Genomic DNA, 22692 nt, shown 5'->3' with positions numbered 1-22692 from the left:
TAATGTAGAGAATCTCAATGATAAAGATATAATATGTCTTTTAGAGTACTAATTTATATTAGTATGGGTGCATATAGCCTCAACATTGACCATCCCGAAACCCGGCGAAAACCAAAATAAAAGCCAAAATAAGGGCTAGTTTGGGAACCTCATTTTCCCAAGGGTTTTTTATTTTCCCAAGGAAAATTAGTTCATTTTCCCTTGGGAAATTGAAAATTCCAAGGAAAAATTAGGATGCCAAACTAGCCCTAAAACCCCAGAAAAACCCATCCGGATCCGGCCCGCACCGTCACGAGCTCACACGGCGTCCCCGCTCCTTCCACGCGCGGCACGGCGCTCACATGTGCCCGGCCACGGCCGACACTGGCTGAGTGGCTGACACAGTGGCATGCCTGCTTCGGCTTGACCCATCCATCACCGCTCACTATCCCATCCGCGGCCCGCGCTTTCTCCCGCAGTACTGGGCCGCTGCTGCCGCGCACTGCCTGCTTTGGCCGAGACGAGCCCCCCGTTTCGCTCCCATCTCGCGACACTCTGCCCACAGCTCACTCGCCTCCGTCTCTCCCCGTCAAAAAAGCCACCCCCGTCCCCCGCGCCGCGCCACCCGCCTTTGGCCTCTGGCTGGCACCCTTTCCCCCGCCTAGAAACCCGAGCTCTCCCTCTAGCCTTCTGCCGCACACTTCCGAGTTCCGAGTTCCTTCCGCCACAACATCCACACGCAAACCTCGCGATGGCCGCGTCGGAATCCGTGCCGTTCTGCGTCAAAGGGGGCGGGGGCGGCGGCGGCGGCGCGCCCAGGCCGCACGGCCACCTGGTGCTCCCGGCGGGGCGGGTCCGCGAGGGGCTTGCGTTCGCGGCGGGCGCCGTGGTGGCCGCTCTCGTGCTCCTCTCCTCGGCCTCCGTCCTCGCGCCGCCGCCCGTGCCCAACATCGTCTCCCTCCCCCTGTCGTCGTCGTCGCCCGCCAACGCCAACGCCAAAGCCGCCATCTCTTCCTCCCCTGCCGTGGCCGTCGGCGAGGGCCCGCGCACGTTCTACGACGACAGGGAGCTGTCGTACGCCGTCGGGGGGCGGCGCGTCACGGGCTGGGACGCGAAGCGCGCGGCGTGGCTGCGGACACGGGGCCTGGACGGCGCGGCGGTCGCGGGGCGGGTGGTGATGGTGACCGGGTCGCAGCCGGAGCCATGCAAGGGGCCGGGGGGCGACCACGCGCTGCTGCGGTTCCTCAAGAACAAGCTGGACTACTGCCGCCTCCACGGGATCGAGCTCCTGTACAACACCGCGCTGCTGGAGCCGTCCATGGTGGCGTACTGGGCCAAGATCCCCAGCGTGCGCGCCGCGATGCTGGCGCACCCGGACGCCGAGTGGGTGTGGTGGGTGGACGCCGACGCCGTGTTCACGGACATGGACTTCTCCCTCCCGCTGGAGCGGTACCGCGAGAGCAGCCTGGTGGTGTACGGGTGGGAGCGGGAGGTGTACGAGGAGCGGTCGTGGGTGGGGCTCAACGCCGGCGTCTTCCTCATCCGCAACTGCCAGTGGTCGCTGGACCTCATGGACGCGTGGGCGCGCATGGGCCCGGCCTCGCCGGAGTACGCGCGGTGGGGGAAGACGCTGCGCGAGGAGCTGGAGGGGAAACCCAACGACGAGTCGGACGACCAGTCGGCGCTCGTGTACCTCCTGTCCAGGCACCTGGAGCGGGAGCGGTGGGCGAACGCCACGTTCCTCGAGTCCGGGTACTACTTCCAGGGGTACTGGGCGGAGATCGTGGACAGGCTCGACGGCGTGGCCACGCGGTACGAGGCCGTGGAGCGCGGCCGCGCAGGGGGCCGGGCCGGGCTCCGCCGCCGCCACGCGGAGCGGGAGCACCTCCTGTACGCGGCGGCGCGGCGTCAGGCGGTGCGGCAGCAGCGAGGGACCGGCGGAGGCGTGCCCGGGCCGGACGGCGGCGGGCAGAAGGGCTGGCGCCGCCCCTTCGTGACGCACTTCACGGGGTGCCAGCCCTGCGGCGGCGCGCCCAACCGGATGTACACGCGGAGGCGGTGCGCCGAGGGGATCCGCCGCGCGCTGGCGTTCGCGGACGATCAGGTGCTCCGCTCCTACGGCTTCCGACACGCCGCGCCGCTCAGCGACAGCGTCACGCCGCTGCCGTTCGACTACCCCGCCGCGCACTGATGGGCGGCCGCTTCGGTGGGCGGTGGGTTCGGCAACTGGCTATGGCTAGGTTAATTAAATGAGACAAAACCATGAATGCAATGCAATGTGTCAAGTCACAGTGTGTGTACTATACATTTTGGATTTGGGTGTCATCCATATTCGTCCAAAGACTGAAACAGTGAAACCACTGTGTGGTCTTCGTGTTCGTCGGTACTTTTAGGAAATGTACAGCGTGTCTTGTCTTTTCCCTACACTCTCTCGCTGTTGTTGTCGTCATGTATCAACCCAACTTGTCATCTCTATCTTCGCCTCCCTCACCAAGGTTATTTCTCACCATATAGAGGACATCCACCTTTGCTCCTCGGCGATCCTCTTGACCCGCTGTTACAACTCTCTGCTGGCATGCACCTCTGCAGACACCAGAGCAAAACATCCGAGAAAGAGGAGCCACTGCCGCCGGTGATGTATGCAGCCATGGAGAAGAGAAAGAGGAGGTGATCTAGAACTCGAGTTTCGTTTGCATATAGTATGTGCTTGTGTGGCTCGGCTTTTTCAGATAACCTTTTTTTGAGAATTTGGGTGTGACGAGAAGAGGAGAATCTAAGTATTCTGGAGATTACGTGTGGAGAAAGTTAAAAGAGTTTATAGAATTCTACTATCGCAACGATTCAACCAATTATATGTCCATGTTGTTTTTGGTTAGCACTCTGCAGCAGTTTTTTGTGACCAGAAGCTAAAAACAAACATGACGAACTATGTGCTGTTACGCATTGCACTAGGCTTATTTATGTTTGATCTATTTTAATCAAACAGTAACATAATGCCTACATAATATATGGTATTTATGATTGATCTTAACGATATATGACCTATTAAATATGTCGTAGACCATAAAACCCCGATATTCTAGTACTATGATCTGTTCTTTTTTTAAGTAGCCATGTCAGGTTCGAGGTCAGAGCTTGTCACGTTCGGGACGTGGTCAAAGCTCGTCTTGTTTACTGCGATATCAGGAACGAACTCCTCCTATTCTCGTCTCGTCTCGTCTCTAGAGCAAGAAGGGGAAAGAGAGCGGTTGCCGCGGGTCCGCGTGTCGGCGTCGATGTGGCTCGCGCGCTGCGTCGGCGGCGTCCCTATCGCCATCGGTGATGAGCATGAGCTCTGGCGTTCCTACTGTTGCCTTGCCAGACCGCTGCTGTACGAGACGAGATCCGCATTGCGCGATGATGGGTCACTCGTGGTGTTGGACTGTTGGCTGTCGTCGGCTGGCTTTCACGGACACGGAGCGTGGCGTGAAGACGGAGGCGAGGTCGCAACAAGGAGCAGAGCACAGCAGACCACGGCATCGATCGTGAACGTGGTTTAATGTTTGCGTATTTGGGGGGAGGAACGCAGGGGGTGTCTCCATTTGCCTCTGGATCTCACTGCATGTGGATAGCGACCGAGACGGATCTGATCTGACTGGTTCCAGCCGGAGGGCACGACCAAGCGGTTGGTGCTGTAACTTAATTTTGATATTACAGTATATTTAAAATTGATAAGCTACAAACATATATTTATCAATTAATTAGAGTGATCGGACACCTCAAATAAGACATTAAAAGTTTAAGTACATGCAAGAGTCTAAAACTCAAGATAGAACAAGTCCTAGCACACCTAGGTGAATTGGGCGATGAGGAAGCATTTCGTGTTCGTTTATTTTCTTTATCCTTTACTGGTACCGCTTTTGCTAGGTACGCCGCCTTGTTTCCTAATTCTTTTAATTTCTGGAATGATTTAGAGAGTAAATTTCATGAACATTTCTTTTTCGAGGAATATGAATTAGGGCTAGCTGATTTAGCTTCAGTCTGACAGGGACGCGAAGAATGGTTAATCATTATATCCGAAGGTTCCGGGATACTAGAAACCGATGCTTTCGGATCCATGTCATAGACAAATAGCTAGCATGACTGGATTTTAATAGTTGCTATCTTACTTAAGAGACAAATTAGATGGGAACGAGTTCTTCTCAATAGCTTAACTACATCGGCGAGCTTTTGGCCTGTGGAAGCCGATTTAAAGAGACATCAAAATCGGTCGCCCGTATTATACATCTAGTAGAGCGTGATAGTTCAGATGATGAATCTGTAGATGTATATACCGCTAAGTTTGTTTGGCCAACAAAGGCCAAATCTTCTGTATGTTCTTCTTTACAACTAGTTCAAAAGAATCGACAAGAAGAGATTAAATTTACCTTTAATGTTGCCAAATGCGATAGAATATTTGACGAGCTACTAAAAATGGCAACATTAAATTAACTCATACTAATCCTCCTATGTATGAATTAAAGAGATGTGCTTATTGTAAGTGGCATAATTCTTTTTCCCGTGCCACTAATGATTGTAATGTTTTTCGTCGACAAATACAATCGGCCATAAACATGGGCTGGTTTGCTTTTCAGGAGATAAAAGTGGACACACAACCATTTCCTGTCAATACAATAGAACCCACAAGTAAAAAGGTCTTGGGTCAGCCCGAAGTGGCCGATAAAGGCAAAGACAAAAACACCATCATTGGCGATCCTCGCACGTCAAATATATCACAAGAAGAGATTGCTCGGAAAGCTCCAGACAAAAAAGACTAACAAGTCTAGAGGCACCAGGGGGCAGGCTCAACCGAGCAGCATAGCAAAACTCCTTGACTCAAGCATCGCGGACTATCCGGCACCTGCACGCGGACGATCTGGTACTCATGCGGATAGTCCGGTTGACTCATCCGGACAGTCCGTCCATGGCCATAGGCGTCAGCCTCCACAGAAAGCAAGAAAATATACACAAGGGCAAAGCAAACATAACACACATGGTCAGCTGGTAAAAGTCGACCCTACTTTCGGTCAATTGCTCGCCAAATATGCTGGCCAGAAGGCCGTTCTACGCGATCGACCAATAAAGGAACCCCGGTCACCCGCTAAAACAAAATGTCCGAACAAAACGACCCAAAAGGCGATGCAACAAGCATCCCCTATTCATCCCGTGATGCCAGGATGCTTTCCACTCGCCTACTTATTGTCGATATATTGTCCTGTTCAAATATGGAATGGTACGACGATGAACCCATGGTACATGCATAGTCCCTTTGTCTATTCAGGGTAGGGCACCTCCATTCTATTCCTTTTGATCCATTGATCAAATGGTCATGTCCGAGAAAGATACAATCCGAAACGACCTTTATGCATTGGGGCTCTATTGAATGATCACCATATTGGATTGAAAAGCCGGTAACTTGCATCATGCTTAGTTCATATGTTTTTGGTTCGTCAACCTCCACCAAAAGGCAGGGGGCATATGTTGAGCACAGAAAGTGACCACATGGACGGTCCGACCCTAAGGCTGGACGGGGGTCCGCGCGTGCGCAGAATCAGTTAGGGTTACGAGTTTTCTTGCGGGATTTGTTAGCTAAATCCGCGGGATTAACTCGGTAAATGACTTGTAATGAGTCCAGATCTCCCCCTTTATATAGATGAAGGGCTACGACCGATTGAACCCCCACAATCGATCAAATCATGTCTACTTCTCGTTTTTACCTTATGCATTAGGAGTAGTTCTAGTTTAGCCATAGTTTAGCCTCCCTCTACCTCAAATCTTCATCTCTCTACGGCTCTACGTCGACTAGATGCGTCTTAGATGGTCTGCCGACGCAAAGACACACCATAAGATTTCTCCTCCACGACGGGGTCCCTCTCGAGAGGCGAGATCTAGGTCTGCTGCGAAGAAGAAGACCCTCTGCGCCATCGCGGATCGTCCAGACGTACGCAGAGGAGGAGATGCTCCTACGCCAGGTCACGGACCGTACGACCTTGTGCCGCGGACCGTCCTCGCTTCCACAGATAGCACCCAGGCGGTCCGTTCCAGTGTGCGTCCGGATCGGTGCCAACAGTGCTATCAAGGGGTTAAGCTTTTACCATGTCAAGGGAGGGTCAGTCGACCTATGTATCAGCCATAGATCAGGACTAAAACTAATTAGAATCGGTCATAGATCAGGACTAAAAACTAATTAGAATGACCCTCTGCTTACATATCTTAGAGTTGGTTTGGTGGCAAACGAATTTAAATTTGGAAAAAAAAAAACAGGCGCCAGCTAAATAGCAGTCCCCTTATTCGAAACTATAAACACGATACAATTGAGGCCCAAATTGGCCCATTTCCTTTACCCGCGTAGGCGTGTACGATATACATCTCCAGCTCTCATCTCGCCGCTTGTGAATTATGAATTGCGATCAATCGTTGCGCGCGTGCGCAGCTGGGTAATCGAACGGCAGCCCCCGCACGCTGTCGTTGAGCGGGGCGGCGTGGCGGAACCCGTACGCGCGGAGCACCTGGTCGTCCGCGAACCCCAGCGCGTGGCGCATCCCGTCGTCGCAGCTCTCCCTCGAGTACATCGGGTTCCGACCGCCGCTGCAGGGCTGGCAGCCGACGAAGTGCGTGATGAGCGGCCGCCGCCACCCCACCTCCCCGCCACCGGCCGGCCCCGGTACGACGCCCCTCAAGGCCGCGTTTCGCGCCCCCGCGTAGCGCAGGTGCTCCTGCTCCGCGTGCCGCCGCCGGAGCCCCGGCGAGCGCCGCTCGACGGCCTCGTACCGCGCGGCGACGCCATCGAGGCGGTCCACGACCTCCTTCCAGTAGCCCTGGAAGAAGTACTCCGTCTCGACGAAGGTCTTCTTCCCCGGCCTCTCCCAGTTGTTGAGGAGCAGGTACACGAGCGCGGACTGGTCGCACGCCACGTCGGAGTCCTTGTCGCTGAGCGTGGCTCTGAGCACCTCCCCCCACCGGGCGTGGTCCTCCGGGTACGCGGGGCCCATGCGCGCCCACTCGTCCATGAAGTCGAGCGACCACTGGCAGTTGCGGATGAGGAACACGCCGGCGTTCAGCCCCAGCCACGACTTCCTCACGAAGAACTTGTCGGGCCAGCCATACACGACGAAGTTGCGGCCGCCGTACTTGGCGAGGGGCAGGGAGAAGTCCATGTCGGTGAAGACGGCGTCGGAGTCCACCCACCAGACCCACTCCGCGTCCGGGTGGGCGAGCATGGCGGCGCGGACGATGGGGATCTTGGCCCAGTAGCCTCCCATGGCCGGGTGCAGGAACTCCCTGTTGTAGAGCAGCTCGATCCCGTGCAGGCGGCAGTAGTCGAGCTTGTTCTTGAGGAACCGCAGCATGAGGTGGTCGCCCGCGCCGCCGGGGCACGGCTCCGGCTGCGACCCGGACACCATCACCACGCGCTCCGGCGCGCTCCGGCGGCCGAGCCCGCGCGAGCGCAGCCACTCCGCGCGTTTGGCGTCCCAGCCGGTGAGGCGCCGGCCCGCCGCCACGGCGTACGACACCTCCGGGTCGTCGTAGAACGTGCGCGGCCCGTCCTCAGGGCCGGGAACGGGGACGGGGACGCGCAAGGCGACCAGGCCGCCGCGCCCGCCGGGGTCGAGGACCGACGCCGTGCCCACAAGCGCGAGCAGGGTCGCCGCGACGCCGGCCGCGAACACGACAACGTCGCGCGCGCGGCGGCGCGTCGCTGGCCCCCGCGTCCCTGCGCCGCCGTGGTGCTTGCTCCCCACCGAAGCGGAGACGCGGAGCGGAGCGGCCTCCGACGTGGCGACCATTCCGTGTTACCGTTCGCGCGACGTGGGGCTAGCTCGCCTCGATCGGCTCGTCGCCGGTGGTGCGGTGATGCATGGAGTAGGCCGCGCTTGGTGTGCGGACTGCGGACGTGTTTGTAGTCTCGTACGAGGAAATTAAAGAGCAAGACGCCAAGAGTGCTGCTCCTGGGCTGGGACTGGGAGCCTGAGAGCGATCACGCGAACGCGAGGCCGAGCACGACGGAGTCCAGGGTCCAGGCATCCGCAGGCTGTTTTTTAAAGAAAGAAGAAGAAAAAAAGCGTCGGCAGGCTATAGTCATTATTTTCTCTCTTTTCCTTTCGGGGCTCGTGCAAGCGTATAGAGCACAGTATATGGCGATCCAGACTCGAGAGTCGAGACATCTCATCACTAGCGACAAAATGCTTGTAAGTAGTATCCTACTATCCTTTACTATTTAACACGAAGTCCAGCAATAAATTCTCGAGGTTGGTCAAATCAAGCGAGATCCGAGGTAGGGGGCCACGGTACTTTGTATTTAGAGCTTGCAAATGCACACATCAAAGTTGCAAAAATTTTTAGTTTGCTTAAAAATTTCAACTTATATAGACTACTAGCCAGTTATCCGTAATTTTGCTACCGAACTTAAATATATCATATAAATAGTTATTGATATATTTATTTAAATATAATTATTGTTTATTTTTAAACACTAAAGTATGTGTAGTTTGGTGGTTAGTCCCAAATTTTTAAAGTAGGGGGCGTGCGTTCAAATGCTCGCTTTGCACTATTTTTTATATAATTATTGTTTATTTCTAAATACGGACAGTAGCTGAGATCATGTTGAGCGTGGGGCCAACAGGGTACGACGCCGAGGCGGGGGTGCATGGGGCGGGCCCAGTATGTCAGCGCGGGATGAAGCTATAATAGCACCAGATGGCCACCAGGCGCTGGTGTCTATAGGGCAGTAGCTGAGAGCGTGCTGAGCGTGGGACCAACATGACACGACACCGAGACGGAGGGCGCGTGTATCAGCACGGAGATGAAGCCATAATAGCACGAGATGTCCACACCATTCTTAATATTAGTAGGGATAAGGCAAGCACATCTCTCTGGTTTGTTCTATCTTTACCAACAACTATAGGCAGACATATGGGCCTCACGGCTTCACCTATGTACGGTACCTTCTAGTCAACCCGTAATAAAGAAGGGAGACTATTAATGGTAACTTTTATAGTGATATTTGGTTATTTGTGAATAATATTGGCATCTCCCTAATTTCTTTGACGAGTTAATGTCTCTCTTTTTTATTAAACAAATAGAGTAGTTTGAGGCGGTGAATATGAAGTGAAACGGTGAAAGATAGACTAATTATGGTGAATACGTCTCATTAGCTAAAAATATCATGATGGAAAATAAAAATGAAAAAAAAACTTCTGAAACGATTACAATCAATCTTAAGGTGCCATTAGACAGCACTGCCATGACCACTAGAAACAAGAAATCAAAACCGACCTAGCAAGTTTTGCATTGAGCACAGGATGCGAAAGGATACCTAGCTTATGGTTCTGTCCAATAACTTATGATATGTATGGATATGGACTAATGTAACGTTGAACCTATATGTATGTGAACATTAATATATGCAACTATGAACCATTTGTATTGGCTATATGCATAGAGATTCTTTGGACCGAATGAAGTGTTTGAACCAATTTATATTGAGACTTTATTATTGTTTATTTATATATTGTGGACAAACTTTAATGCAAACCTACAAATATCTTTTTTGGGGGGAAAATTTAACCACAACTGTAAAATGTGGAAGTATTGTAATACTTAAATAATGCATATTAGTAAAACAAAATTATTTGTAAAATTTAACCACATAAATATAATGTGGATGAATTTTAATGTTCAAATAATAAATAGAAATAGAAAATGTTGTAGAAGGAACAAGTATGTTTTTCTAACATCACACATGAAACAGTGTCATAGAGAGAATCTGTCTATTTTCTAGATAGGGGTACAATGTGTTCTGGTTATTCGCATGAAACTAATGGTGTTAGCCTCCAAAAATGACGATAGTGTCATGTATAAACAAATTCGGACACAATATCTATCGGTGTTTGGATCCGTGGATCTAACCAACCAATGAAACAGTGTCGTGTGCCCTAGACCCAGATGGTGATGCGAGTTGACACAACCGCTTTATCCTGGCTCAGGCTATGAAAGACCCTAATTCCAGCAGAGGCGGGATGAGGCTTATATTAATTGCACCAAAGTGCTCGTGGTAGGGGTTACAGGCACAACGGGAGAGGGGAAGACCCCAAGTCCCTGTAAGTAATTGAAGCAAGTGCCAATACCGAGTGATGGAGAAAACTACCAAGTGTTCACCTATCATGCGTCTCTCTCCTCCTGAAGCTGTGAACGGTCCTATTTATTGTAGCATCCCAAAAATTCAAATCTTGGAATTTTCTTAAACTCGCTCTAAATTCAAAATGAATTTCAAATTTCATTTCAAAATGTTTGTTTGCGAGTTGATATCAGCAAATAAAATATAGTGGTCTATATTATCTCCAAAATCCTCCTCAAAATATCCTACAAATATTTCTCCAGTGATCCCCCTCAAATTCTTTCCAGAAACACTACCTAGATATTTCCCCAGTGACCCCTCTCGATTCTTTCTAGAAATACCGCCCAGATATTTCCCCAGTAATCCCCTTCAAGTTCTTTCCAGAAATACTGCCCAAATATTCCACCGATATATCTCCAAGTATTTTCCTCTTGAGAAATACCTTCAGAATCATTTTTCAAGTCCCTACAAATATTTTCTTCATAGCTTTCCTCATGCTCATACGTATACGTATGCCTCCAGTGTCATACATTGAGCTCTACAAGCTAATTACACTCATATAAGACAAATCCATGCTAATCTCCCACTAATCCTCTCATCCTCCCACTAATCCTCTCATCCCTCCCCCTAATCCCCCACCATGGCTATAAATAGAGGGGCAAGGGCCTCCTCTCATCCCACCCCAAGCCATTTCATGGCAACTCTCTTCCCCCCCACACACCCACTCCATGTTCCACACAAGCACACACTAGCACAAGGATCGTTCGGTCGTTCTTCGATCGTTCGTCCCCCTATTCTTAGTTTGTTCGTTCGTCCGATCGTTCGTCCGATCGTTCATGGTTCGTTCGTCCGTTCGTCCGATCGTTCGATCGTTCGTCCATTCGTTCGTCCAAATAATCTTTTTCCTGTCGTTATGCTGTCGAGATTCCGATCGATCGTTCATCGTTCGTTCATAGTTCATATTCATCGTTCATCGTTCGTTCATAGTCCCTATTCATCTTTCTTCCATATAATCTTTGTCCTGCCGTTATGCTGCCGAAATTCCGATCGTTCGTTCGTCTGATCATTCGATCGTTCGTCCGTTCGTTCGTCCAAATAATTTTTTTCCCTGCCGTTATGCTGCCGAAATTCCGATTGTTCGTTCATTCGATCATTCGATCGTCCATCGTTCGTTCATAGTTCCTATTCATCGTTCATCGTTCTTCCAGATAATTTTTGTCCTGCCGTTATGCTGCCGAAATTCCGATCGTTCGTTCGTCCGATCATTCGATCGTTCGTCCGTTCGTTCATAGTTCCTATTCATCGTCACTATTCATCGTTCGTTCATACGAACTATTCACCATCACTATTCATCGTTACTATTCACCATTGTTACTATTCATCGATGATATCTATGGCAACCTTTAAGTCATCACTATTCATCGTTACTATTCATTGTTACTATTCATCGATCATCCGATCACCCCAGATTTCAACTACTCATCTGTCATGCTGTCCAGTCCATCTAAGACCAGCCAGACCAATATTTCAGTCATACGAACTCCAGTGACTGTGATTTTCCTTCCAGTGGGAACTTCCCATCTGGTCACCCATCTTAGGTTTCTTCAAGTTGAGCATGCTTAACTTTGAGATTCCTTCGAACCAGGCTTCCAAACTCTGATTCCAATAATTCTTGTTTCTAAATTCTTATCGAATTATTCCCTATCCAACCATGTCATCCCTTAAGCATGGTTCATATTCCAGAAAACTCCCAAAATACTCCTGTCCCATATTCTGCATATAACTCTCATGTTCATACTAAGTCAGACGATTCATTCGTCACTATTCTCACCAACAGTGAACTTCACTGTGCTACACTACATACACCCAGCTATAAATACACCCATCTACCCTCTCCCTCTCCACACACACTCAACACCCTCAGCCAAGGCAAACACCCCACCTACTCAGTTAACCCGCTCTGCCGGCTACACGCATAGTGTTGCTTCGCCTCCAGCCCACCCTCCTGGTAAGAACCTCCACTCTACCACCAGTAGTATCTCAACACCGCATGACACAGATTCTACTCAAGACTCTACCCATCCATATATCGCTATTCTGACCACTATACTAAATATTTGTTGGTATACTTGCTGGTTTGTATGTTTGCTTGTTCATGTTGCATAGTTATCGGAGCGTTCGTGTCGTCTCGTGGAGGTCGGATCTACAAGTCTACGCCAGGTGGTGGAGCCAGAAGCCAGTTCCGCGAGCTCTCCTTCCCCCTTCGCCGGATAAGCACGACAAGCTCACTGGATCCCTTTGATGCATAAATTACCTATGATTTTTCAACCACAACCCTCAGCCTGTTATTTTATGCATGATATGATTTTGAGACAAGTTATTATGGCCACCCAAGCCGCTTGCCGCAATCAATGCTTAATATATTTGTTACAAATGATTTGAGAAATGGTGTGAGTTTTTCAAAAGAAAATGCTTTTCAAAATGTGTATGATGAAGGGTTTTCACCCTTATCACCTTTGAGTAGGGATGATCAGGGACTCCCTGGTTTAGGGGAGGGCCTAAGGTGATGGCTCAACTGGTTTAGGTGTGAGCAGAAGGATTGTCCCCTCATATAAGGACTGGTTTGTCATCCTTCACTACCTGTACTCATGATAAGTACAACCACTCGAGACTGTGTGGGCAGTCACTCAATCTAAACTCGTACGGTCCAACCCTAGGGTTATGAAGGCTGGGGAGCACCAGGAGGATAAGGAGGGGGAATGTTTTGTCCGGTTTGGACATGGCGGTGGCCCGTCTCCTTCCGGTATAACCGTTAAGGTTAGGACGTGCGAGGGAAGAAAGAGATTCAAATTCAGATCTCATTAGCCATGGGATCGCAGAGCCGGACTAGTGGGTAAAGTGTATCCCTCTGCACAGAGTTCAAACCTATTCGAATAGTTTGTGTCCACAGGAATGGACGAGTCTGGTGTGGTATGGCAATTAGAGTTTTGTTTTCAAAAAAAGAGGTGCGTTTGAGAAAAGTGGTTTTTAAAAGGTCCGGCGATTGAGCCGTGAGCTATGGTGGACGGGAAGTCTGATGTGCACCCGTTGGGTGATTGCCCGATCTTTCGATGAGAGGGTGTGGAATAACTCGATTGGGGGAGGAGACGACGTTCACGGCCCGACTACAGCCTTCCAAAGACGCTGCGCCTTAGCAACCGATACACCACCTCCTATGGCTGTCACGATCTTGTGGAGCGTGACACCCTGGCCACTAGGGCACTCGTCCTGCAAGCAATCGAAGAACTAGCAAGAACAAGTAGAACAAGTACTGAATTACCAGATCTAAATGTAGGTTTAAAAATCAAACTCCAATATGGTGGGGTTCCGAAGACAAGAAGACGGGCGGCTGAACTAGCACGCGCGCTTGCAAGCAAGTAGCGAGAGCTAAACTTGATCTAAACAAAACCCGCTGTTCTTGGTGGCGGCTAGGGGGTTTATAAACATGGGAGGACGACCACAAGGGTATTGGGGTCGTGCTGCAACCCTAGGATGCGTCCCTAATGGACCTAACTTGATACACGACCCATTGGGCCAAAATAGGGTGACGCAGCACCATGGGCAGAAAAGGCAGGAAATGTCTCGGTAAGAAAACAATGATTACGGCGGCCTCAGAATAGATATGACTATAATTCCGGATCCATATGAAAGTAGACTTGATAAGCTTTCTGTGTTGTGCTTGAACATTCCAATCCGAGCCCGCATCTGACCGTGGTGACCGTCACAAGTTGGTGTTCTTCTGCAGTCCGAATCCAGCATGTTCAAATCCTTTTCCCTTTCGGTCTTCTCCCTGATTCCTAAGCAAAACAAGAGTGCACGGGTCTCCATGGTCTAAATATGATGGACATGAACTCAAGAGTGTAATCACCTGACGGTTGAGTTGACGAGCACGAGCGCGGGTAATGGGACCAGAAATTGGTACTTGTATTGGTATAGATGCATCAGTAGTGTGGATGTCTTCATCATTCTCCCCTTCTTGCATTTGAGTCGTCCTCGACTCAAGCTCAACTTCCTCTCCCAAGTAGGGCTTTAAATCTGCAATGTTAAATGTGGGGCTAACCCCAAAGTCTGCAGGCAGATCTAGCCTATATGCATTGTCGTTAATTTTCTCTAGCACTTTAAACGGTCCATCGGCTCGAGGCAACAATTTAGATTTTCGTAATTCAGGAAACCTTTCCTTTCTCAAATGCAACCAAACTAAATCTCCAGGTTCAAAATTTATTTCCTTTCTACCTTTATCACTAGCAAACTTATATCTAGCATTCATACGCTCTATGTTTTCTTTAGTAGTTTCATGCAGTTTTAACATCAATTCAGCACGCCTAGTAGCATCAAAATTTAGTTTTTCAGAAGATGGCAAAGGCATTAAATCAATAGGAGCACGAGGCAACAAACCATATACAATCTGAAATGGGCACATCTTTGTAGTAGAATGCAATGATCGATTATAAGCAAATTCAACATGAGGCAAACAGTCCTCCCACATCTTAATATTCTTCTTTAGAACTGCCCTTAACATAGTAGACAAAGTTCTATTCACAACTTCAGTTTGACCATCAGTTTGAGGATGACATGTAGTAGAAAATAAAAGCTTAGTCCCCAATTTTGCCCACAAAGTCCTCCAAATATGACTAAGAAATTTAGCATCACGATCAGAAACAATTGTGTTGGGCACACCATGCAAGCGAACAATTTCACGAAAGAACAAATCAGCAATATGAGTAGCATCGTCAGTTTTATGACATGGTATGAAATGTGCCATCTTAGAAAATCTATCAACAACCACAAACACACTATCACGTCCCTTCCTAGTCCTAGGCAATCCCAGCACAAAATCCATAGAAATATCTTCCCAAGGAGCACTAGGAACGGGTAGAGGCAAATACAAACCGTGTGGATTTAACCGTGACTTCGCCTTTTGACATGTCGTGCAACGAGCAACCAAGCTCACCACATCTCTTCTCATCTTGGGCCAAAAGAAATGACCAGCAAGTATGTCCTCCGTTTTCTTTGCTCCAAAATGTCCCATTAAGCCACCTCCATGTGCTTCCTGTAACAACAACAAACGAACGGAGCTAGCTGGAATGCATAGCTTGTTAGCTCTAAACACAAACCCATCACTAACGATATATTTGTTCCATCCTTTCCCATCTTTACAATGCAGCAACACATCTTTAAAATCAGCATCATGAACATATTGGTCTTTAATCGTCTCTAATCCAAAGATTTTGTAGTCAAGTTGATTCAGCAAAGTATATCTCCTAGACAAAGCGTCAGCAATGATATTCTCTTTTCCTTTCTTGTGCTTAATAACATAAGGAAACGATTCGATAAATTCAACCCACTTAGCATGTCTACGGTTCAGTTTTCCTTGACTACGAATATGTTTCAAAGATTCATGATCAGAATGAATAACAAACTCTTTGGGCCACAAATAATGCTGCCATGTTTCTAATGTTCGCACAAGAGCATATAATTCCTTATCATAAGTAGAATAATTTAGAATAGACCCACTCAATTTTTCACTAAAATATGCAACATGTTTGCCTTCTTGTAACAAAACACCACCCAATCCAATTCCACTAGCATCACATTCAAGCTCAAAAGTCTTATTAAAATCAGGAAGTTGGAGGAGAGGTGCATGTGCCAACTTATCTTTCAGCACGTTGAAAGCGTGCTCTTGTACTTTGCCCCAACTAAAATGCACTCCCTTTTTCGTAAGCTCATTCAAAGGTGCAGCAATGGTGCTAAAGTCCTTCACAAAACAGCGATAGAAGCCAGCAAGTCCTAGGAAACTCCGCACCTGTGTGATAGTCTTTGGCATAGGCCATCCATGTATCGCTTCTACCTTGGCTTGATCAACCTCAATTCCCTGTGGAGTCACAACATAACCAAGAAACGAAACTCGATCGGTGCAAAATGTGCACTTCTCAAGGTTACCAAATAAACGTGCATCTCGTAAAGCATTAAAAACAGCACGCATGTGATCAACATGTTCATCCATAGATTTGCTGTAGATCAATATGTCATCAAAGTATACTACCACAAATTTTCCAATGAAGGCACGCAAAACCTCGTTCATTAATCTCATGAAAGTGCTAGGTGCATTAGTTAACCCAAAAGGCATGACTAACCACTCATACAATCCGAACTTAGTTTTGAAAGCAGTTTTCCATTCATCTCCCAATTTCATACGAATCTGGTGGTACCCACTACGCAAATCAACTTTAGAAAAGACAATGGCACCACTCAATTCATCAAGCATATCATCTAAACGTGGAATAGGGTGTCGATAACGTATCGTGATATTATTAATAGCCCTACAATCAACACACATACGCCATGTTCCATCTTTTTTAGGCACTAAAATAACCGGAACAGCACACTGACTAAGAGACTCACGCACGTAACCTTTGTCGAGTAGTTCTTGCACTTGTCGCTGAATTTCTGTTGTTTCCTCTGGATTTGTCCTATATGGCGCACGATTCGGCAAAGATGCACCAGGAATAAGATCAATTTGGTGCTCAATCCCTCGTATAGGTGGCAGCCCCTCTGGTATCTCACTTGGAAATACATCAGAATACTCCTGCAAAATGTTAGTAATAACAGGAGGCAAAGAATGCTGCATATCTTGAATTGAAATCAAAGCATCCTTGCATACCAAGGCGTAGGCAACAGTAGTGGAAGCAAATAATTCATTAACATCAGTTTTTGTTGCAAGCAAGCAATGTCCTTTCAATTTTATCCCATCTTTGTTATTACCAACAGCTTTAATATTCTTGTTGTTCTCAGTTTTAGCTTTAGTAGCTTTAGCAACATCATCACGCACAATAGCCTCAGGGGACATGGGAAGCAAAATAATTTTCTTATCATGGTGTATGAGAGAATATTGATTTGATCTACCATGATGCATACAATCTGAATCAAATTGCCATGGTCTACCTAGCAGAATATTACAAGCATCCATAGGCACAACATCACAGTCAACAACATCACGATATGAACCAATAGCAAAATTAATTCGTACCAGCTTGGTTACCTTGACCTTACCACTATTGTTGAGCCATTGAATGTGATATGGATGCGGGTGCGGTTTGGTCGTAAGTGCAAGCTTCTCCACCATGTCGCTGCTAGCCAAGTTGTTGCAGCTACCTCCATCAATGATCAAACGACATGAACGCTCCTTAATGACACACTTTGTTTGAAACAACGTATGTCGCTGATTCTGCTCTGCCTTCTCCATTTGTGCACTAAGCACACGCTGTACAATGAGGCTCTCATAATGCTCTGCATCATCTGCACCAATCTGTTCTTCGGGTGGTTCCTTAGTGCCTGCATCATCAGCCGCAAGCAAAGCAAGTGTAGCTTCCTCCAAATCACTAGCAGAGGAATACCCACCATCGTCTTTTACCACCAAAACACGCTGATTAGGACAATCACGCTGCACGTGTCCATAGCCCTTGCATCGATAACACAGAACATCTCTTGTTCTACCCGTGGAGGCTACTGAAGAGGCACTACCTGCTGGTTTCTGGGCAGATTTGGTTGTTGAATTTGTGGAAGATGCACGTGGTTTGTCGCCGGAGGAAGGCGGGGGTGCTGGTCGACTTGGCGAGGGAGTTGGTGCTGGTGTACGACCGGTCATGGACGTAGTCGTGCGCTGTTGCCATGGTGTAGATTTTCCTGCAGAAACATTAGACCTTGCACTAGCACGTCGTCCCTGCACTTCCCTTTCAGCTTTGCAAGCAAGATGAAACAATCGGGTTACATTAGCATAATCTTTATAAGCAAGGATGTCCTGAATTTCCCTATTTAACCCGCCCAAAAATCTAGCCATAGCAGATTCCTCACCCTCCTCTATGTTACAACGCAACATACCCATTTGTAATTCCTGATAATATTCTTCTACACTTTTAGTACCCTGTCTCAATTGTTGCAACTTGTTTAACATATCACGTGCATAATAAGAAGGAACAAATCTAGCCCGCATGACCCGTTTCAACGCATCCCAAGTTTGTGGCATGTTATTAGGATTCTTCTTACCATGTTCTATCCACCAAACAGAAGCAAATTCAGTAAACTCACTAGTAGCAGCTCTAACCCGCGCATTCTCAGGAAATTCATGGCATGCAAACTTTTGATCAACCGCAATCTCCCAAGTAATGTAAGCATCAGGGTCATATTTACCATCAAAAGGAGGTATTTTAAATTTAACCTTACTAAAAGCATCATCATTACCATGTACCTCACGTCGGCGAAAACCACCCATACCTCTACGGTTAGTACGTAGTCGCCGGCGATTAGGTGCTTCTTGGTCATCTTGTTCAGTATCAGCAACATAGTCATCCCAGTTACCTTCGGCGCCCTCATCACGCCCACCATTGGTATTAGCATGCATCTCATCAAATCGCCTCAAGAGTGCGACAAGGCTCTTGTCAATATGAGCAACTGTCATTTCCACATTTGCAAGTTTGGTGTTTGTGTTGATCTGTGTGGCCTCCAATTGCCCCATCTTTTCATTCGTCACCTGCATGTCATTATCAAGACCTTCCGTGTGCGTTTTCACCAGCCTTACAAAGTGTTGTATGATACCCTTGGTGCGAGGAGAGTGTGGCATATTACGAGAAGCATCATCAACCTCCAATCCTGCCATGGTTACACGAACAGAGGCAACAAGAAAAAAAAATGTGAAGGAATAAAAACTCTACAACTATTAGGATGTAGCTACTGCAAGGCGCTCACTCTCAACCTGCCACACAAGCTCTTACCAATTCTTACCTTGCACAACAGGAGGGGTCAGCAACCAACAAGTCTGCAACCATGGAATAAGTGTATCGGTGCCGCAGCAACACGACCTGTCAAACTGTAGTCGAAATATGTAGAGTTGTAGGTGGGCTGAAGCAAGGAATACACTAGTACCACGTTAGTTACAAAAGCAAGCTGAATAATCGTTCAACGGTGGTACTGTGCTGGTCCTAGGCTAAACCATGCTAGAGACGTGAGCCTAGGCACAAAGGTAGTCACTGAAAAAGAACAACTAGCACAACACAAAGAGAAACAACAGATTTAGAGATTCAACCCCCTTCTTCTTCTTTTCCTTTTTTTCTTTTCTATTCTTTCTTTTCTTCTTCTTCTTTTTTTTGCAGGGACCTAAACCCTTTTTTTCACTATGACAACCCAAACAATAAAGATATTGCTAACAGCCCCTTTAAATCAGATTTAACAAATCTTGTTAATATAGAAAGTCCAGAAATCTCTACGATGATTGCGGAGCGCTCAGAATGAATTTTGAGACAAGGTCAGATCCGTTGGAAAGAAGATAAGATAAGCTTTCCAGATTGTATTTAAACTTCCAAATCGGACATGAGATGTATCCGTGGTGGCAAAAATGAACCAGAGATGTTTATGGTGATGGTGGATCTCGTGGTGACCAAAACGTGGTAGAACTCAAAACTCTAAAGGAATAAACTAAGACCAGCAACTCGACACAACCGATGCAACCAAAAACTCAACAAGCCCTAACTAAGTAGTACTAGTAAATGCTCAATGGTTTATAGGATTGCGGTAAAACTAATCTACTATTTTTTGGCTTTTTCTGGACTATAGGAGATAAGAAAACAGCGAAGAAAAGTAAATCTCTCACCGATAAACCTTGCTCTGATTACCAACTGATGTGCACCCGTTGGGTGATTGCCCGATCTTTCGATGAGAGGGTGTGGAATAACTCGATTGGGGGAGGAGACGATGTTCATGGCCCGACTACAGCCTTCCAAAGACGCTGCGCCTTAGCAACCGATACACCACCTCCTATGGCTGTCACGATCTTGTGGAGCGTGACACCCTGGCCACTAGGGCACTCGTCCTGCAAGCAATCGAAGAACTAGCAAGAACAAGTAGAACAAGTACTGAATTACCAGATCTAAATGTAGGTTTAAAAATCAAACTCCAATATGGTGGGGTTCCGAAGACAAGAAGACGGGCGGCTGAACTAGCACGCGCGCTTGCAAGCAAGTAGCGAGAGCTAAACTTGATCTAAACAAAACCCGTTGTTCTTGGTGGCGGCTAGGGGGTTTATAAACATGGGAGGATGACCACAAGGGTATTGGGGTCGTGCTGCAACCCTAGGATGAGTCCCTAATGGACCTAACTTGATACACGACCCATTGGGCCAAAATAGGGTGACGCAGCACCATGGGCAGAAAAGGCAGGAAATGTCTCGGTAAGAAAACAATGATTACGGCGGCCTCAGAACAGATATGACTATAATTCCGGATCCATATGAAAGTAGACTTGATAAGCTTTCCGTGTTGTGCTTGAACATTCCAATCCGAGCCCGCATCTGACCGTGGTGACCGTCACAAGTTGGTGTTCTTCTGCAGTCCGAATCCAGCATGTTCAAATCCTTTTCCCTTTCGGTCTTCTCCCTGATTCCTAAGCAAAACAAGAGTGCACGGGTCTCCATGGTCTAAATATGATGGACATGAACTCAAGAGTGTAATCACCTGATGGTTGAGTTGACGAGCACGAGCGCGAGTAATGGGACCAGAAATTGGTACTTGTATTGGTATAGATGCATCAGTAGTGTGGATGTCTTCATCAAAGTCCAGTAGCTGTTTTTGAAAATGAAAACCAGTGGGAAACTGCTGAGATACCTGGATGGTTAAGTCCAGGGGATTTGTTCTAATATTGAAAAACTTCCCGCTCCTTTGGGAGAGGATGCGCTTTGAAAAATACAAAATGTTTTACAAAACAACCCTGTATAAAATATTGTTGTTTCTGCAAAATATCCTGAGCTCCACATATTCCATGCATTATATCTGATTTCCCCATTCCGCGGGTGAAGGTGGGATGCTGAGTACGTTTGTACTCACCCTTGCTTATTTGTTGTTTTCCAGAAAAGGAGATCGGGTAAGAGTTACGACTGTTCCCAACCTTGCCTGTGGCTGTTGGACCGCTGATTTGCTTCGCTGCGTATATCGGGCTGCTTCAGCCCCACTCTGATGATATGTCCTGAGTTGTGGACCAACTCTTAAAGTTGTTCGCCACCTTTATAGGTTTGTCTCGTTTAAGCAGATATGTAATCATCTGATGTATAAATGTGTTTACTAGCCTCCTGGGACTAGTAATTGTATCACATTTGAGTCCCAGAGGATTGGAGATGCTTCAGGTGGTATCAGAGCTGTTAGGTTGGCCGCAGGACGTAACCCTTAGCCTGATCCAAAAGTTTGAGTCAAAACTATTTTCTTAAAAAAATTCTTGCTCTCTTCCCTCCATTTCAAAAATGCTTTCCCCTTTCCTTCTCTCAGAAGTCAGATGGAGGTCCGTTGCCAAACCAGCTTTTGCCAGAATGAAGATGGTTTCCCCAAGTTGCTGAGAGCATGCACAGTTTGCCTCGGAATCAAGAGCCAGCCAGAGTATGATGGTCGTGAATTCGTCGAGCATGGCACAGAGAAGTGTGTCATGACTGTATACATTGGATCCAGTCCACACCATGTGGAATGGAGTGTCACTGCTGCGGGGCACAGATTCAAAGACACCTGTCAAGTCGTCGCTCGCAAGGCATTGAGGGGCCATGTGTCAAATTTATGAGGAAGAAGTGCCCGACACCCCGCTCAGATTCTTTCCGCCCTTTCAAACAGACCGTCCTGTTTGGATGACCAGGATGCGTGCATTGGAAGGTCAGCAGTTGCTTGAGGACGACCCCTCAGTCGTGTACCTCACTGCCTACCTGCTCACCCTGGATGCACAATATGATTTCTTGGCTCGGCACCATCGTCAGATGATTGCCCGAGCAGAAGATGCAGAGAAGCGCAACCGTCAGCTCCATGTGGATCTCACCACAGCTCAAGCTCGTGCAACTGCCTTGGAAAGTCATGAAGTCATTGCTGTTGAAGCCCTGAAGCAAGCCAAGGATGAGCACGTCCAGAAGTTGATGGAGGCCTACTTGGTAACCCATAACCAACGTAGAGCCCTGCGGATCCAAGAACCCTCTTCATCCAACCTAGTTCAACCCATGAGAGCTGAAGATCCCCAGACTCTTGAAGGTCACCCGGTCTCTATCAGAGGAGAGAAGAAGGCTTGGGAACTCCCAGAAGGAGCCATAGTCTTGGAAGGAATTCCAGTCGTCCCTCAGGCTATGAATAAGCAAGAGCACCTCGAGTCCTCCCAAGATCCCCCACCAGAGTTGTTTGAGCCCTTCACCATGAAGAAGATTCCAGCACCGTCCCGTGAGATCAAAGAAGAAGCTGCAAGAACCCCACCAGCACCACCGCCCTCTAAGGAGCTACAGGAGCCAGTCCCGCTTGAAGAAGAGTTCGACCCCGTCTTGCCATCTCAGTCGTCGCCAGAAGAAGTCATCAACATCAGCTCCCTCTTGACCCATCCAGGAGATGTCTCAGATTGAAGTTGTGCGCCAGCCTTGCCAGAAGAGAAGCTGCCTGGTTTGAAGTTAGTTATGCCCAGTCCTCTGCATGCATTGGGTAGTGAAGTTTTTCTTCACTTTGGCTAGAGCCCTGCATGTATGAGAGGTAATCGTGTAG

At 48.0% G+C, this 22692-nt stretch overlaps 2 protein-coding genes across 2 annotated transcripts; one reads left to right on the top strand and one right to left on the bottom strand.

The window, feature by feature from the left end:
* The first annotated feature begins 454 nt into the window (after positions 1 to 454).
* LOC100286174 (glycosyltransferase 6) lies at positions 455 to 2304 on the top strand. The gene has a single exon (NM_001159062.2). It carries the CDS (start codon positions 731 to 733, stop codon positions 2168 to 2170), a length of 1440 nt encoding a protein of 479 aa, NP_001152534.2. The 5' UTR covers positions 455 to 730; the 3' UTR covers positions 2171 to 2304.
* A 3861-nt stretch (positions 2305 to 6165) lies between these two features.
* Positions 6166 to 8113, bottom strand: LOC103654389 (probable glycosyltransferase 6). Its single transcript, XM_008681232.4, has one exon. It carries the CDS (start codon positions 7782 to 7784, stop codon positions 6408 to 6410), a length of 1377 nt encoding a protein of 458 aa, XP_008679454.1. The 5' UTR covers positions 7785 to 8113; the 3' UTR covers positions 6166 to 6407.
* Between the last annotated feature and the right edge of the window lie 14579 nt (positions 8114 to 22692).

The sequence above is a fragment of the Zea mays genome, chromosome 4 (genome assembly GCF_902167145.1).
Source record: "Zea mays cultivar B73 chromosome 4, Zm-B73-REFERENCE-NAM-5.0, whole genome shotgun sequence".
In the NCBI taxonomy this organism is placed as follows: domain Eukaryota; kingdom Viridiplantae; phylum Streptophyta; class Magnoliopsida; order Poales; family Poaceae; genus Zea; species Zea mays.
Note: the sequence above shows the minus strand (reverse complement) of the source record. Positions and strands in the feature narration are given on the sequence as shown.